Here is a 19,528-nt window from a genome sequence, read left to right on the forward strand (position 1 = left end):
GTGAAGCTGAAAATAACTACGCCCATAATGAACAGGAAGCATTAAGAATTGTTTTTTGAAGTAAAGAAATTCCATCAGTTCCTATATGGGAGGGAGTTTGCATTGTAACAGACCATTGTCTACTCACTACCATTTTTGGATCACAAGTAAAATTTGTCACTTACAGCAAGTCAAATGCAAAGATGGACATTACTCTTCTCTGCACGTACTTACTCCATTAAATATCAGCAGTCAAGTGTACATTGTAACATGGTTGGACTTGCAAGCTTTCAGTTCTTTGAACTGCTCGAAGGGGAACATTTGGTACTTTGAATAAGTAGACAACACACCAATCATTTCTGGGCAAGTGAGAAAACACACATTCGGAGAGATCCTGTGCCCTCAGAAGTGATGGATTTGGTTTTACGAAGAAAAGCTTTAGAACTAGCACCTAACCTGAAATGCTACTACTCCAGGAGAACGGAGCTGTCAGTATGCCTTCTTTGGGGCTCTGAGTGATTATTCCACCACCATTGTGGGAGCGGGGTATTAAAGAAGCTACATGAAAGCTGCTGCGGAGTCGTACATGTGAAGGAAATCACAAGAAGTTGTTCCTGATGGCCTGGATTTGATGCAAAAATTGAAGAAAAAGCTAGAGTATGTACGTGTGCAAAGGTAAGAAACCTGCCATCCTTAGCACTACTTCATCCATAGGAGTGGCCCCATGAGGCTTGGCAACATGTATATGTGGATTTTGGGGGACCTTTCAAAGAGCATATGTTCTTAATGGTTGATGCTCACACCAAATGGTCAGAGATTGTCATGATGACATTTGTCTCATCTGAGAAGACGATTGAGAAGTTTGGAGAAGTATTTAGTCGTTTGGATTTCTTGAACAGCTGGTAAGCGACAACAGACCGCAATTTTTCTCACAGGAATTTGAGAACTTCCTATTCACGTTACTTCTGCACCCTATCACCCTGCTATGAATGAAATAGCAGAACACTTTGTCCAAATCCTGAAACACACTTTCAAAGCAATTGATAAATAAGGTTCGCTTATCAAACTCATTAATAAATTCCTACTGATCTACCTGAATACCACACATTCCATGACCAAGACCTCTCCTTCCTTGTTCATGATAAAAAGGCAGTTGTGTTACTTATTTGATCGTTTGAAACCTCCAAGAATGAAGATGATTATGCAACAGCAGCAACAACCACAAGTGGAATGGCAGGAAGGTAAGGCGAAACACCGAACTTTTGACCAAGGACAAGAAATTTTGGCTCAGAACTACCAGAGGGGAGAAATGGGTTTCTGCCATAGTCCTTGCACACACTCGTCCTGTCTCTTATGCTGTCCAGACTGTCTGACTTACTAACAGTGAGTGACTTATTGACTTGTTCATGTTAAACTTGTCTGGGGACATTCAGTTTAAGAGGGGAGGAAATGTTACATATTTTTTCTTATTGGCTCTCAGGAGCTATGCCGTATTAATGAATGCACTGGAAATGATGTATTACACCTAGCGAAGTCAGGGCAGGCATGCCGGTAAAATCAGGCTCTTGGTTTCAAGACAGAAGCAGATGGTGAAAGTTAACTTCAGTTATTCAGAATAACCACTGACCCCATGATTATTTAAGTGCAGCATAGTTGTTTCTGACCCAAGTTTCTCATTCTCAAACTGAATGCTGAATTCTATCATGTTATGATATTTGTTTCCAAGGGGATCTTTTACTCAGAGATTGTTTAAACCTGCCTCATTTCAAATTACCAGATCCAAAATAGTCTGATCCCTAGTTGGATCTACTACAAATTGTTTTAGGAAGCTGTCCAGAATACACACTGTGAATTCTTCCTCATACCTTTCCTGCATTCCTGCCTTCTGCATCTCCTTACCTGTCTCAGCTGTAGTTACACCATCCTGTCCCTAATCACTTTCCAAACTGGAAGATTCTATCCTAAGGGGTGTGACTGCCTCCTGAAACAATGCGTCCAGATAACTCTCTCCCTCCCTGATATGTTGATTCAGTTGCAGCTGCTCAAGCCTCAGATGCTTCCTGTAGACGTGTCTACCCTGACTAACACCAGAAGCCAAGCATTCCCACATGCTACAGCCTTGACACACACCCTACTGGAAGAACTCTCTCTTCTCATCAAACATCCAAACTCAGACAGCGATGAAGAAAATTTCTTCACTTAAAGGGAAGTGAACCTGTGGAATTCTCTACCACGGAAGGCTGTGGAGGCCACTCATGGAATATGTTCAACAAAGTGATATTTTTAAGATTTTAATAGCATCAAGCGGTATGGGGAGAAAGCGGGAATATGGCATTGAGATAGAGGATCAGCCATGAATATATTGAATGGCAGAGCCAGCTCAAAAGGTCAAATGGCCGACTGCTGCTCCTAATTTCTGTGTTTCTATGTCTCCATATGAATATGGATAGTGTCACCAAACTCCACTGATCTTATGCAAGAGAAGTTTCGAAGCTGAAACACTGGTTTCATATGGTGTATTGGTTCTTGGGATATTGGTGACAAACATTTGCGGAAACGGTGAAAACTCAGACCTCTCTTTCATTAATCAAAGTATTTATCAGAGTGAAAGGAAAGATAATAAAGCACTGCAAAAAAATTATATTTCAGTAAATTAAGCTCTTAGTTCCTCAAAGACTGAAAGCCCAAAAATATTTGTTTCCCCTGCACATAAACTCTGCTGAGACCCCATTTCCCAAATAGCAGCCATAAATCTATTGTCAAATCTAACCAGAGATTACCACACCATACAGTTTAAGTGACCAGAACTTGGGAATGGTCTCTGGTTCAGCAAAGAAAATGATATTTTGCACAAACTGGCCTGCCTTTAGCACTTTATCTCTAGCTGAAGGTGGCTTCCTGCTCCTCTTGCTGCTGCTTTTTCCACACCTCTTCAGTGTCTAAACTACTTCCTGGTTCACAACACTGACTACTAATTACATCAATTGCAAAGAACACCGCATTCCTTATTCCTTCCTTTCTCTTAGGTGCTGCCCAGACGTGGTTTACAAAATACATGGCAGTTTGATTTTATATGTGCAAACAAAAATTCATTTTAATAGCATCATTATCCAGGAAGGAGTACCGAAAGACATTGAAATCAGTGGAGAAAGGGTAAGAAGCACTGAGATATAGATTGAAATCAGAGGATGAGCAATGGAAATTTGGAGTTCTTCTTCCAAAGAAGGCTGAGTGTATTTTTTTTAGATAAGAGCATCATCAGATTTGAATCAAGGGCACGTGAATGAAGCAGAGACTCAGATCAACTATGATTAGATTGAGTGATGTAACAAGAACTGAATGGTCTACAGTTGTTCAATACATGATCAGGAATTGCTCAGGGCAGATGCTAGAGAAGAATGGAGGGAGGATATTAGTTGAGAAGTTGGTAGGCGTATTGCACTGCTGAACTAATCATTCAAATAAAAAGTTTTGAACTGCAGAGATCTTTGCTAAGCGATTGGTGTAAACATATTAATGATTATATAATTATTAAGTATCAAGTTTTAACTTAATAATGGTGGAGTGATGTTTCCTTAAACGTATTGTATTTTGCAATTAATTACTGCATTAGTTATATTCTTTGGATACCAGGTGAGCAGGTTGCAAGAATTGTTAGTTTAAGATTGGCTATAACAATGTCACCATGTTAAATTCAAGTTATTAATTTTTTTAAGTGATTTAAATTACTCAATATTTGTTGTGCTAACCATAGGAAACATCTGTTTATTTAATGGGTTATATGTTTTAAAATGGATTTGTTTGATAAATTTCCAAGAAGAATAAATTGGAGTTTATTGATTGAACTGTAAACTTGAGACAGAATACTTTATTAAATGATCAACAACTATAACCTTTTCTTTCTGTGCTTACGGGCTTTGCAGATGTGAAGATATGGTGGATGTGCGGAGGTTGAAAATGCTTCAGATGGTACAGCTTTTCAAATGTGAAGAAGATGCAGCACAGGTACAGCATGGAAATAAAAATGTTGGAATGTTTATGTATATGAACTTAGTGGGATATCAAACTGGAATTTGGAAAGCAATGCAATGTAATAATCGGGATTTGTTTTGCTTCATTTATAAAAGGCAGTTGAATGGCTAAGTGAATTATTGGATGCCCTTCTGAAAACTCATATTAGACTTGGAGATGATGCACAGGAAGCCAAAGTTCTCTTGGAAAAGCATCGCAAATTTATTGATGTTGCCCAGGTATGTCAATGCGCTTAATGTTATAGCTAAGTTATATTCACAAAGGAAGCAAATAATGACTTGTTGATTATGAGAGAATTTAAGATAATTAACTACTCAATAATTGTTGCTGCCAACAAAAACAGCTTTCATTCACATGGTACCGTTTTCAGAGAAAAATCTCCCAAGGCACTTCACAGAGGCTTAAGGAAAAGTTGGACAACGAGTTAAAGAAGGAGGTATTAAAATGGTTGACTGAAATGATTGTTCAAAGAGGTGGGTTTTGAGAAATGCTCTTCCCTTGCATTTTTCTGATTCTGGCTTGTTATGCATTGAATGCTTTTCATTCCTGGGTTCTACATTCTGCAATTGCCTCATTAAACCTCACCATCTCTGCATCATTTTTCCACTCTCTCTCCTTAAATCCAACTTCTATGAGCAAGCTTTTGGTCACACCTCCTAATTCCTTAGAATTTTTCAGTGAGTATCCATGAAGTACCTTGGAATGGTTTTCTATATTTAAGTCTTTGTTACTGTTATTACTACTTAGAATTTTTTGTTATAGTCAAGTCAGTCGACTAAAAGAGTGGAATATTGTTTTGTCCATATTTCATGTATTCTACTGCATAATTGCCTTGTCTACAAATTGTATACCAAGAATAACCTTGCAATACATAGTTGTGCACTGTGTTCGTCAAACAAACTTCATCTTTATATATTACGATGAATTCTTTCTGCATTATTCTGACAACATCATGAAAAGTTGTTTCTATTTGCCTACTTTAGGGGGCAGTGTCACTATATTCAGTGAAATACCATTTCTACAATACGTTTTCTTGTTGCATTGTTTAACCGTGGGTATAAATGATATAACATAGCTAGGGTTACAGACATATTTGCCCCTTTTTACTGCCCATTGTTACATTCTATAAACCTTGGTCTTAATAGTGAGGGGATTGAATATAAAAATAGGGAGGTCTTGCTGCGGCTGTATAGGGCATTGGTGAGGCCGCAGCTGGAGTACTGTGTGCAGTTTTGGGCGCCTTACTTACGCAAGGATATTTTGGCCTTGGAGGGAGTGCAGAGGAGGTTTACTAGGCTGATGCTGGAGTTGAGGGGCTTGAGCTATGAGGAGAGGCTGAATAAACTAGGCTTGTACTCATTAGAGTTTAGAAGAATGAGGGGAGGTCTCATTGAGACGTATAAGATGATGAATGGGATGGATAGGATAGAGGTGGAGAGAATCTTCCCGCTCAGAAAGGATAGTAGGACTAGGGGGCACAGCCTCAAGATAAAGGGGGGGCGGTTTAGAACGGAGTTGAGGAGGAACTTCTTCACTCAAAGGGTGGTGAATCTCTGGAATTCTCTGCCCGTTGAAGTGGGGGAGACTACCTCGCTAAATATTTTTAAGACGCGGGTTGATAGGTTTTTGATAGGCAAGGGGATTAAGGGTTATGGGGAGAGGGCGGGAATGTGGAACTGAGCCACGACAGATCAGCCATGATCTTATTGAATGGCGGGGCAGGCTCGAAGGGCTAGATGGCCTACTCCTGCTTCTATTTCTTATGTAATGTTTTTTCTTCCTCATGATGTCTGAAAACACTTACTGAGTGATGTTTCTTCAACATTTGCTTGAAATTCCTTGGGAATTTTGCTGAGTTATCACTTAAATCACACTTCTGCTTTGGCTGTAGGAAGGAACTGTTTTCCAATCGTTGTAATGAATGTAAAACAGAAAATGCTGAAAAATCAGTAGTTGTTAAAGGAAAATGTTAAAGGTTTGGATGTAGCTCCTTCATCACAACTGGAAACTAGAAAGTACATAGTGTAAAGGTCTAATAGCAACACTGAGAACAGAAAAGCTGAGAGTTGGATATCCCAAGTATTGCTGCAGAGGGAAACTAACAATTTTATAATATGAAAGTTTTACTTTTTAAAAATTGTGAACATCATCTCATCAGCCAGTGAAAAGTCATTCAAGAAAAATGGGTGTGGAGGTAGCTCAGCAAATGTATGGGAAGGAACAAAAATAAAGCTTTATTTTTAAAATCAAGAAAATTTTTGATTTCTCAAATCGAGAAATTTGCGATTTTTGAAAAATCGAGAAGTTCAAAATGCTACTTTCAAGTACAAATATACTTGAACTTGCAAGTGGGACCGGGTTTAACAGTCTTCTGAGAGGCAATAACTTCAACAATGAGCATTTCCTCAATGCAGCACTAAAGCCTTTAACCGATGTTCTTTGAAAAAAAAACTGACCATTTGTAACGGCAACATTTTGACAATGTGCGTTGTCATTAATTTCTTTTGGGTCGCCACACATATGTGGCGCTTAATCTGGAGCAAAACCTTCATGTTATCTTCCAGGCTGTTGTGTGGCCTGCACATGTGAGCAGCAAGGGAAACATTGATTTCAACCTAAATTATGAGCTGAAATCCTGGAAGGAAATCAGTTCCTACAGTCTTTGGGCTGAGCAGTGAAAATACTTCTGCTGAGCCCAGGCTGGTATAGTTCCCAAATTTTATGTTGAGTTTAATTGGATCAGCATAAAATAGAAATGGGAATGGGAGTGTGATTTGAAGTGGCCAGGTTGTGTTTTTGAACAAAATGTAAGAGTTCATCAAAGCCATCACCCAAGCAGGAGTTTTCCTCCCACATATTGAAACCCATAATGTGAGTAGCAAATTCAGACTAAATGGGAGAAAATGTTCATTTAGAGGATATTTGGGACGCGAATAAGAGGAAAATAGGCATCCAGAATCTGAATTCTTTTGACATCAGAAAGGTTTGAAAAACCAGTGAAGAGATGCAAATTTAGGAAAATTCCTTGTAGAAAGCAGGGAATGGAAAATGTGCAGTTCTGTTGAAAGGATGACATCCAAGGATGTCAAATTAAATGCCACATGTATGGCATTTGTGTTTTTATCCAAAAAAAATTAATAGAAATGCATATTTCATAATGGCAAAATTTTGACAACATTGGTCAAGACTTTAGTGCTGTATTGAGGAAGTGCTTATTGTTGAAAGTGTTGTCTGTCAGCAGACTGTTAATCCCAGCCCCATTTGCAAATTCAAGTGGATTTGTACTTAAAAATAGCATTCTGAATTTCTTGATTGTTTACAAATTGTTATATTTGTTCCACTCTTGGGTTTAATTTTAACCTAACCTGCCTATTTATCATTTCTGTTAAAACTCCCATCCTGATGAAATATTTGTGAATGGTGGCACACTGTACATGAATTTTAAGGAACAGAACAGTGATGCTTCTTCATAATTTAGCACATTTGAATTATTCTATGAAGCTAGGTGAACAAATGACTTCCAAGTAGCCTGTATTGTTTAATCAACGTGTCTGTTTAGATAAAGTATTTGAAAGATAGTGTCACTACTCAAAAATTCCTGCAATCTAGTTTTGAATATTTTTAACTTGAACTTCAAGTAAAATAAATTGCGATAAATAGAATGCAAAAGTGATCCAAGTAACAGCCTGATTTATTTATCCCATCCAATGATGCTGTGTGTCTAGAGTACCTATGATTATGGAAGACAGTTGCTTCAGGCTACAGTAGTGCTGTGCCAATCTCTACGATGTACCACAAGGTCTTCAGGGGAGACACTTCCAAGACTGAACAGAGTCTGGAAACAGTTTACAGTGACGTCGGAAGAAAGGATTCACAGACTGAGTTTGGCTTACACATTCAACTTATCTGCTGAAAAGGTTTGTTTCATTTAATTTTTAGCATACAAGTGTTTAAATATGCAGTGGCACCTCTGAAGTAGTTTCCTTCATCACTGCTCTCCTGAAGGTAGTGACTCATTTACTTTTCATTTATGGGCTTGGTCAATGCATAAACTTTTTGTGTGGAGTGGCTATTATAACCAAGCCTAATACTGTCATTATTTGACATTTATCTGTACACTTTCCAGAGAAAGTCATTGGGTGCCAGTCAGGAATAGGAAGCATGGGTGATTTTATTTTCCTCCTGACCTAAGGCACTGAGATCAGTTGTAGTACCAGACTGTCGTCATTGCTCAGATTTGAATTTGAAACAAGAATTTTCCTGATGTGTTAGTCAGTAGTGTTTCACAGACAACAATTGTTTACTCAGCCATTGTAAAAACACTCTTGTGTGAAAGAGGAACTTTGATATAATAGGAACTACTTGGAATTAGAAGCGTTAGCTTCTGAGTAAATGTCTGCCAACAATTTCCTAAGCTTCTTCTCAAACAATCCTAATTCCAGTTTCAGTTCCAGTGGATTCAAGCACTTCGTAGAAAATGATGCACAATAATGTTGCAGCATAGTAAGTTCACCGCATTAAATTTATGTGAAAATGGAATATATCTATTAAAGGGCTCAAGGTCTGTGTACTGATTTCCAATCTCCATTGTATGTTCACTAAAACAGTGCAGAGAAAAGAAGTACGCTTCTAATTAGTATCTAAAACAACCAGTCCCACTCACACCCATATAGCACATCCAGTCTTTCAAACTAAGTGAGCACACAAAAAGCTGTGTAACTAGATGTTTCTTACAATTAATTGCTCACAAATCTTAGCTGCAATTTGTCAAAGCCGGTTTGTTTCTGAGGTTAAAATATTACCCAAAATATTTATAATTCTTGATGAATTGCAATGGCTTAAATAAAATTATGCCTTTATATCAGGGGAGCTTTCATATCACTGCTTAGTTTTTATCCATTTTTACAGTGTTAGCAATTAACATGATCTTCACGCAGTTTTGATTTACTTCTAAAAAATCATGTAGTAATATGACTGTTTCCATTTACATACCTGTGATAAATATGCTTAATTTTGCCTAGTTTGCTTCGTGCTCTTAACAAGCAGATGAAAGTTAAGTAAATCCCATAGTAAAATAATATTGCAGACCTTTTATAATTCATATTTTTAGCGAAATATATACCTCAAAATTACATCTGTGGGCAACTTAATACCTAAAATCTAATATTTTGGCACAGACATCCTAACCACGTATGTGTACTTCTTAATTAGAATTGACTGGAATTTTATTCAGAACATCTTTATACAATTGCCTTTTCCTTTCATAACTTAAAAGCATTTTTTTCTTCAGATACTGAAGGATAACTGTCAGTTGGAGGAGCAGACTGAAGCCTGGAAGGAGTTTCTAGAAAAATTTGATGAAGTTGAAGTCACTGGCAAATCGCTATTAGATAGGCTAACAGTGCCTGTGATTTACCCTGATGGGTAAGATTTTACATTGTTGACATGTACTTGTGCACTGTATGCTTACAGCTAACCAAGACAGTTATTGTCATCTACTGATCACTAATGCACTTCATAGTACTGAGAGAATATATTTACCTTTACGATCAGCTTTTTCACAGTTGTTATTCTGGTGGTGTCTCTAGAAAACATTCCAAGGCTTTTTATACGAAAGAGATAATAGAATAAATGAATGAATGTTATATAATAATTGGAGAATTAATCGAAGTGACTGACAGTTTTGTTAAAAATTGTAAAGGAGAAAGGTTTAAGCAGAGAATTCCAGAGAAGAAAGCCAAGACTGTTGAAGGCTCTGCTACCAATGTTTAACAGGAGGAAATGAGTAAAAGGCCAGAATTGCAGTGCTGTAGAATGAAGGCGAGGATATAAAGCACATAGTAGAAATAAGGTGTGCAAAACCATGGCGCAATTTGATGAAGAGGAATTTGAATTCAGTGTAGTCAGTGTCCGGAAACAAATGCACTTCATTAAGTGCAGGGTTGATGGGTGAACAAAGTTGTAAGAAATCTCACAATGCCAGGTTAAAGTCCAACAGGTTTATTTGGTAGCAAAAGCCACTAGCTTTTGGAGCGCTGCTCCTTCATCTGGTGAGTGGAATTTCAGTTCACAAACGGCATATTAAAAACCCAAACTCAATTTACAAAATAATGGTTGTAGTGTGAGTCTTTGAGGGTAATCGAGCCTTAAAGGTACAGACAGTGTGAGTGGAAAGAGGGTTAAACACAGATTAAAGAGATGTGTATTGTCTCCAGCCAGGACAGTTAGTGAGATTTTGCAAGCCCAGGCAAGTTGTGGGGGCGTTACAGATAGTGTGACATGATCCCGGTTGAGGCTGTCCTCATGTGTGCGGAACTTGGCTATCAGTCTCCGCTCAGCCACTCTGCGTTGTGTGTCGTGAAGGCCGCCTTGGAGAACACTTACACGAAGATCAGAAGCCGAATACCCGTGACCGCTGAAGTGTTCCCCAACAGGAAGAGAACACTCTTGCCTGGTGATTGTCGAACAGTGTTCATTCATCCGTTGTTGTAGCGTCTGTATGGTCTCCCCACTGTACCATGCCTCCGGACATCCTTTCCTGCAGTGTATCAGGTAGACAACGTTGGCTGAGTTGCAAGTGTGTACTGTGTACCTGGTGGATGGTGTTCTCACGTGATATGATGGCATTCGTGTCGATCATCCGCCACGTCTTGTAGAGGTTGTTGTGGCAGGGTTGTATGGTGTTGTAGTCACTGTTCTCCTGTAGGCTGGGTAATTTGCCGCGATTGTTTGAAGGCCAGAAGTGGGGGTGTGGAGATGGCCTTGGCGAGATGTTCAGCTTCATCAATGGCATGTTGAAGGTTCTGGAAAAGATGTCGTAGCTTCTCCACTCTGGGGAAGGACTGGATGACGAAGGGAGCTCTGTCAACCGTGTCCCGTGTCTGTCTTCTGAGGAGGCTGGTGCGCTTTTTCGCCGTGGCGGGTTGGAACTGTCGATCGACAAGTAGAGTGCCATATCCTGTTCTTATGAGGGCATCTTTCAATGTCTGGAGGTGTCTTTTGCAATCCTTCTCATCTGAGCAGATCCTGTGTATACAGAGGGCTTGTCCGTAGGGGATGGCTTCTTTAATGTATTTAGGGTGGAAGCTGGTGAAGTGGAGGATCGTGAGGTTATCCGTGAGCTTGCAGTACAGTGACGTGCTGAGGTGACCATCCTTGACGGGCAAGAATGCAACCTATCCTGGAGAGTATCCATGGTGAGTCTGATGGTGGGATGGAACTTGTTGATGTCATCATATTGTTGTTTCAGTGCTTGTTCACCATGAGTTCAAAGGAAGAAAATGTCATCAATGTATCTAGTGTATAGCACCGGTTGAAGGTCCTGTGCAGTGAAGAAGTCTTGTTTGAACCTGTGCATGAAGACGTTGACATATTGAGGGTCAAATTTGGTCCCCATGTCTGTTCCGTGTGTCTGGACGAAGAACTGGTTGTTGAAGGTGAAGACATTGTGGTCCAGTATGAAGTGGATGAGTTGTAAAATTGCATCTGGAGATTGGCAGTTGTCGGCATTGAGTACTGAAGCAGTTGCAGCAATGCCAACGTCGTGGGGGATGCTGATGTAGGGTGTCGAGACATCCATTGTGACAAGGAGTGCTCCTGGTTCAACTGCTCCATGTGTGCTGAGTTTCTGTAGGAAGTCTGTAGTGTAGCGACAAAAACTGGGGGTTCTTTGTAAAATGGGTTTCAGGATGCCCCCGACATAGCCAGAGAGGTTCTCGCACAGAATCCCATTGCCTGATATGATGGGACGGCCAGGTATGTTTGCCTTGTGTATCTTCGGGAGGCAGTAGAGATCTCCAACGTGGGAAGTATGCGGGATGAGAGCATGGAGGGTGCTCTGAAGGTCTGGATCAAAGGTCTTGATCAGTCTGTTGCGTTGAGTGTGTTGTTTGGTCAGACCTAATTGTCGGTACACTTCTTTGCAGTAATCTGTTCTGTTCAGTATGATGATGGCCTCTCCTTTGTCTGCTGGTTCGATGACAATATTGTGGTTGGTCTTGAGCGCGCGGATGGTGTTGCGTTGTGCTTGGATGATGTTCAGGGTTGTCTTGAGTGTGGCTAATGAATCTGGCATTGACGCACCTCCTGACGGCTTGGGCATGCATGTCAAGTCGAGGGCAGCGGCCTTCTGGAGGAATCCAGTTCGACTCTTTCCTCTTCGGTTGCTGCACCGTGAATCTCTGTTGGCTGTTCTGGCTCATTGGCTGTCTCATTGTGTTCGCTGTTGGCCTCTTGGGGTTTGTGAAAGAACTCCTGTAGCCTCATTCGCCTGATGAATTCCTCTGTGTTTGCTGCGAGACTGATGGGGTCTATTTTGGTGGTGGGGCAGAAATTGTTCTCAGCCAAGGGCTCATGAGGCGAATGAGGCTGTAGGAGTACAAAGAACCCCCATCTCTTGTCGTGATACTATGGACTTCCTACAGAAACTCTGCACACATGGAGCAGTTGAACCAGGAGCGCCCCTCGTCACAATGGGTGTCTTGGCACTCTACATCAGCATCCCCCACAACGATGGCATTGCTGCAACTGCTTCAGTACTCAATGCTGATAACTGCCAATCTCCAGATGCAATTTTACAACTCATCCGCTTCATACTGGACCACAATGTCTTCACCTTCAACAACCAGTTCTTCATCCAGACACACGGAACAGACCAAATTCGACTTTCAATATGTCAACATCTTCATGCACAGGTTCAAACAAGACTTCTTCACTGCACAGGACCTTCAACCGATGCTATACACCAGATACATTGATGACGTTTTCTTCCTTTGATCTCATGGTGAACAATCACTGAAACAACTATATGATGACATTAACAAGTTCCAGCCCACCATCAGACTCGCCATGGACTACTCTCCAGAATCGGTTGCGTTCTTGGACACATCAAGTATGGTCACCTCAGCACCTTACTGTATCCGAAGCCCACGGATAACCTCACGATGCTCCACTTCTGCAGCTTCCACCCTAAACATGTTAAAGAAGCTATCCCCTACGGACAAGCCCTCTGTATACACAGGATCTGCACAGATGAGGAGGATCACAGTAGACATCTCCAGATGCTGAAAGAGGCTGTCATAAGAATATGAGGATATGGCACTCGACTTGTCGATCAACAGTTCCAATCTGCCACAGCGAAAAACCGCACCGACCTCCTCAGAAGACAAACACGGGCACAGCGGGCAGAGTACCCTTCGTCATCCAGTACTTCCCTGGAGTGGAGAAGCTATAATATCTTTTCCGGAACCTTCAACATGTCATTGATGAAGATGAACATCTTGCCAAGACCATCTCCACACCCCCACTTCTTGCCTTCAAACAACTGCACAACCTCAAACAGTCCGTTGTCCTCAGCAAATTACCCAGCCTTGAGGAGAACAGTGACCATGACACCACACAACCCTGCCACAGCAACATCTGAAAGACGTGCCAGATCATTGACACAGATGCCATCATCTCACGTGAGAACACCGTCCACCGGGTACACCGTACATACACCTGCAGTTCGGCTAACATTGTCTACCTGATACGCTGCAGGAAAGGATGTCCAGAGACATAGTACACTGGGGAGACTATACAGACGGTACAACAACGGATGAATGAACACCACTCGACAATCAGCAGGCAAGAGTGTTCTCTTCCTGTTGGGGAACACTTCAGTAGTCACAGGCATTCAGCCTCTGATCTTCGGGTAAGTGTTCTCCAAGGCAGCCTTCACGACAACGCAGAGTCGCTGAACAGAGACTGATGACCAAGTTCCGCACACATGAGGACAGCCTCAACCGGGATCTTGGGCTCATGTCACACTATCTGTAATGCCCCCACAACTTGCCTGGGCTTACAAAATCTCACTAACTGGCTGGAGACAATGCACATCTCTTTAACCTGTGCTTAACCCTCTCTCCACTCACATTGTCTATACCTTTTAAGACTTGATTACCTGCAAAGACTTGCATTCCAACCATTATTTTGTAAATTGAGTTTGTGTCTTTATGTGCCCTGTTTGTGAAATCCCACACACCTGATGAAGGAACAGCGCTCTGCAAGTTAGTGGCTTTTGCTACCAGATAAACCTGTTGGACTTTAACCAGGTGTTGTGAGACTTTTCATTGTGTTTACCCCAGTCCAACATTGGCATCTCCACATCATGAATAAGGCTGAACACGAGATAGGATTCGTGTGGAAAAGCTGAATTATCAACAAGAGTTTACGGATGTTAGGAGAGGATTAGGAAATGTGTGACAAAAGCATGATTAAGTGTTTTGCTGTTGGAGCATATGTGGACAATTTTATGGAAGTGGAAAAAAGTTGTTTTGAATATAACTGTGGAATGTTATTTGGTTTAAAGTGTATATGATGGGGAACTTGTTTGAGACAGTGGATCTTTGGCCTAGCTTGGAGCCAAGTTAACTATAAATACAGATGGTTGTTTTTATATTGCATCTTTATAAAACAACCCAAAACACTTCAGAGGGACATAAACAAAACATAACAGTGAGCAACCTAAGTAGATATTACAACAGATGACCGAAAGCTTGGTCAAAGAGAGAAGTTTTAAGAGAAGTTTTATTAGAGGAAGAAAGTAACATAGAAAGATGGAGAGGCTTTGGGAAAAATTGCAAAATTTAGGGCCCAGACAGCTGAGGGCATGGCTACCAATGGTAGAGTGATTTCATTTGGGGATGCGCAAGAGGCCAGAACTAAAGATTATTTGGAGAGTTGTGGTGATGTGGATTACAGGGGTAGGGAGGAGCAAGGCCCTGGAGAGATTTGAAAACCAGGATGAGAATTTTGATGAGTTGTGCTACAAAGCCAGATCTAACTCAACAAGGAGTGGGAGCTCTAAATTCTCACCAGCCTTAGGATGTCCAGACTAGGAGTGGATTGCACACGTGCAGTGTAGCGCTGCTTTTGGCTTTTATAGACCACCATTATCCTGCAGTAACTACTTGGGGGTACTTGATGCTGAGACTAGGTAACAGACTCATAAAATAAAGAGTTCTAGATTTCAGCATTAGCATTCTTCACTGTGAACACAGTTTATCAGATTTTTTAGATTGTGCATTCTATTGTGATCAATATGTTATGTAAAACCAACCTTAATTTTATAAATGTTCATAATGGTCGTAATCTGATAACTCCTCGTTAAATCAGCATTTTCTATATGAATCACTAAAACTAAACAAAAATAATGTTTGCTATGGCCATATATACCCAACTGCCTGAAGAATCAGTTCTGGATTAGATCCAGAACAACTAAGCTAAATGCCTAAAGCGTGCTCTTATTGTAATGTTGGTTGTGCCTCCTTTATACTAGCTGTAGCACTATAAAGTTATGGGATGCATGTGTACACTTTGTGCCCCCAAGGACTTTCTCTTACAGGCGGTTTGGAGAGGTAAATGATGCATTCCTGAGCAAGAACTGAAGAATTAGTAGAGGGTGGATTAAGCTGCAACATTCTTCCACATTCATTTGAAATGATATTGTTGTGGTGGAGGTGGAGAAATTCATACACATTTGAAATCATCCTGGATAAAATTAGTAACAATCACTCGCAATGCCTCACAAAGCTTCATGACATTTACTTTCAGTCTTTGTGATTTTTTTCAGTAATTCAGTTTTTCCGCATTTAAATGTATTATCAATATATGTTTTCCAGAACTGAACAGTACTTTGGAAGTCCAAGTGATATGGCCTCAACAGCAGAACATATTCGAGAAAAGATGCGATTGGTTAGCCAAAAGAAGCCACAACCACCAGAACCAGTCCCAAAAGACAGTTAATTGATTAACCCTTTACCAAATGGCCAATAACAAGACTGGGAGTCACCTACTCGGCATACCATTCGGATACTAGAAATTTGTTTTGCTTATGATGATGTTATATTGGAAAATGGGTGCACAATTCAGGTGTGCATAAAATGTGAAATTTTGGTGATGGACCTTGGAGCAATTTTTGCGTATAACATGCCTGGTTATACTTTGGAAAACTGGCCTGATATCCTGGCTGTGCATTATATGTCTAGAATTACGATAGAAATATATGCTACAGCTGAAAGAAACGAAGATTTCATTCCACGCATATTCTGCACAACTTGCTTTTGAATACAGACCGTTGTCAGCTTTGACTGTAAAAGCCATATTGACTATTAATGTTGCAATGACATTAAGATCTGAGAATAACACAAGAGTGGAATATAAAGCATTGCACTGAACTGAATTCCTACCCCGAGAGCTTTACAGTCCTGTCAACTGTTAAGTTTAGTGGTTGGCACAAAAGCTTAATGGTGCTACAAAATCTTTTAGAATGTCCCATGGACTAAGCAGTCCCTTTTACTGTTCTTAGACAGGTGCAGTGGTACTTTTAGGCTTTTAATATCTGTTGGTAGATGTTGATAAAATATTTCCCTTACAATTATGTCTTAATTTTTGATTTTTTTTTTTAAAGTTGCTGCTTTACTTTGTGCCAATATGAAATGTACACTTAAATGCCTTTGATGTAATTTCTTTTTTTTCAATATCTAATATGTCTTACGTATGACAATTGCATCTTAAATGATACTCGGAGATAAGGACCTTTAAAAATACAGATAAACAATTATTTGTTTTGTTAGCCCAACATTTTAAGCAGCAATTTGGCATTGAAAGTTCATGATTCTGATCCTTGCAAAATAAAATACAACATGTACACTATTTACCGACATCCAACTCCTTTAAACTAGAATGAAAAGGATATTTAAAATTGAAAAGCCAGAATAAAAGTCATGATTCACAAAGCTTAAGAAATGACAAATTAAGTGAAGTAAGGCTTGGGCCTATTAATAGAAGGGTAGAAAAACTAAGTGATTAAGGAAATAAGAGTGAGTTAGAATTGGAGAAAGTGCACTAAGTCTAAATTTTAGCCAATGAGAATGCAGAGAAGAGGAAAACTGAGGGACAACAGATCTCTGATTTGAGGCTGGACGTCATTTGGGTAGCTAGATTGAGAAATTGAATGTAGTTCAAAGAACAAAGAAAATTACAGCACAGGAACAGGCCCTTCGGCCCTCTAAGCCTGCACTGACCATGTTGCCTGACTTAACTAAAATCTCCTACCCTTTTGGGGACCATATCCCTCTATTCCCATCCTTTTCATGTACTTGTCAAGACGCCCCTTAAAAGTCACTGCTGTATCCGCTTCCACTACCTCCCCTGGCAATGAGTTCCAGGCACCCACTACTCTGTGTAAAAAAAAAAAATCTGCCTCGTACATCTCCTTTAAACCTTGCCCCTCGCACCTTATACCTATGCCCCCTAGTAATTGACTCTTCCACCCTGGGAAAAAGCTTCTGATTATCTATTCTGTCCATGCCTCTCATAATCTTGTAGACTTTTATCAGGTCATCCCTCAACCTCCATCATTCCAGTGAGAAAAACCAAGTTTCTCCAATCTCTCCTCATAGATAATGCCCTCCATATTAGGCAACATCCTTTTCTGTACCCTCTCCAAAGCCTCCACATCCTTCTGGTGGTGTGGTGACCAGAATTGAACACTATATTCCAAGCGTGGCCTAACTAAGGTTCTATAAAGCTGCAACATGATTTGCCAATTTTTAAACTTAATACCCCGGCTGATGAAGGCAAGAATGCCGTATGCCTTCTTGACTACCTTCTCCACCTGCATTGCCACTTTCAATGACTTGTGTATCTGTACACCCAGATCCCTTTGCCTATCAATACTCTTAAGCGTTCTGCCATTTACTGTATATTTCCTAGCTGTATTAGACTTTACAAAATGCATTAATGCAGTTCATAGGAAGGTGAGCAAGATCGGTAGAAAGTATTAACAAACATAAAGACAACTTGATCTGCTCCAGAATCTTGCTTTGATTGTGTGGTTGAAAAGAAAATAAGCAGAAATGAAGTCAATAAAATATTTTAGTCCAATAAAACTAAAATCTCATAAATGCAAACAAGAAGCTTGTATGTAATTGGATGAAGGAGACAGCCAGAAAGGATACATAATAGTTTAGAACTTTATTCTGCTGTAGATACTGTTTTGGATTCAGTCACGTTCTTAAGAAGAGTAAATGTCTTGCTTATCTGGGTGTTGTCTCTCACTTCTGTTTGTGCAGTGCTGTAATCCAGAGGTGTGATTATTGTTCCATCTTGTGATCTGGACAAGATCATGTGTCCCGCAGTGTCCCCCAAGGCAGGTGTGGTGAGACAAACTAAGAATTTTGATCAGATTTATGTAGACCAATTGGTAAAAATTGCCCTTGTGTAGTGATATGAAGATATGAGTGTATGGTATTTTTTATATCTTGAACAAAGGAGCAAAACTGAAGTCAAAGGAAATTGGGAAATTTTTTTTGCTGGGTGGAGTCATGCCTAGCACAAAGGCTGTTGGGTGTCAATCATCTCAATCCTGGGACATTGCTGCAGTAGTTCCTCAATGACCTTCCCTCCATCATAAGATCGGAAATGGGGATGCTTGCTGATGTTTTCACAATGTTCATCACCATTCACAACTCCTCAGACACCAAAGCAGTTCATGTCCATTTGTAGCAAGACCTGGGCAATATGCATTTTGGGCAGATAAATAAATAGCAAGTAACATTTGTACCACGTGAGCATCAGGCAATTACCATCTCCAACAAGAGAGAATCTAGCCATCTCCTAACAGTAAATTGTATCACTACCGTTGAATCCTCCAGCATCATGGGTTATCCTTGACCAGACACTGAATTACATGAGCAGGTCAAAGGCTGGGAGATCTGCAGTGAGCAACTCACCTCTTAACTCCCTAAAGCTTCTCTCCACTTGTCTGAATGAGTGCAGCTCCAACAATAGTCAGGAAGCTCAAAATCACTCAGAACAAAGCAACCTGCGTGATTGGCACTCCATCCACTACCATAAACATTTACTCCCTTCACTACCGATGCATAGTGGCAGCAGTGTGCACTATTTATAAGGTGTACTGCAGCAGATCACCAAGACTCCTTTAACAGCACCTTCTAAACCCATGACCTCTGCCACCTTGTAGAACAAGTGCAGCAGATGCATGGGAACACTGGGAATTCTCCTCTAAAACATACGCCATCCAGAACTGAAACTATATCACAGTTTCTTCAGTCACTGGGTCAAAATCTTAGAACTCCCTTCCTATTGACATTGTGAGTGTACAAACAGCACATGGACTGCAGTGGTTCAAGAAGGTGGCTCACTACAACCTCTTCAAGGGTAATTAGAGAAGGGCAATAAATGCTGGCTTTGTCCATATCCTGTGAACAAATAAGAAAGCAATAGACAATAATGAGATACATTTTTAAATGAATAATGTTTGCGACCTAAAAGGTTTATGAATGGATATAGTAGAATGCCAGAACAGGAAGACAGCATGCAAAATCCAACAATCCTGAAAGACTCTCATGATCAGGGAGTGTGGTGGTAGAGAAATGTAGGCACCAAGGTTGCTGAACATCCCCACAGCTGCAATTGATGGAGGATCAGCAACCCACAATCTCACGCATTCTTT

The 19,528-nt window shown here is 40.4% G+C and overlaps 1 protein-coding gene across 3 annotated transcripts in view; it reads left to right on the forward strand.

Moving 5' to 3' along the window:
* The window catches only part of sestd1 (SEC14 and spectrin domains 1), a 124,955-nt gene extending 106,262 nt beyond the window's left edge, over nt 1-18,693 (forward strand). For all 3 annotated transcript variants that reach the window (XM_080198900.1, XM_080198901.1, XM_080198902.1), the window contains 5 exons: nt 3,903-3,984; nt 4,107-4,229; nt 7,737-7,928; nt 9,302-9,435; nt 15,672-18,693. In XM_080198900.1, coding sequence (XP_080055026.1) covers nt 3,903-3,984; nt 4,107-4,229; nt 7,737-7,928; nt 9,302-9,435; nt 15,672-15,795 — 655 coding nt within the window. In that variant the 3' untranslated portion in view covers nt 15,796-18,693. The remainder of the gene's footprint in view (nt 1-3,902; nt 3,985-4,106; nt 4,230-7,736; nt 7,929-9,301; nt 9,436-15,671) is intronic.
* The last annotated feature ends 835 nt before the right edge of the window (nt 18,694-19,528 follow it).

This window comes from Carcharhinus amblyrhynchos, chromosome 11 (assembly GCF_965287045.1).
Source record: "Carcharhinus amblyrhynchos chromosome 11, sCarAmb.v2.hapA, whole genome shotgun sequence".
Classification (NCBI taxonomy): domain Eukaryota; kingdom Metazoa; phylum Chordata; class Chondrichthyes; order Carcharhiniformes; family Carcharhinidae; genus Carcharhinus; species Carcharhinus amblyrhynchos.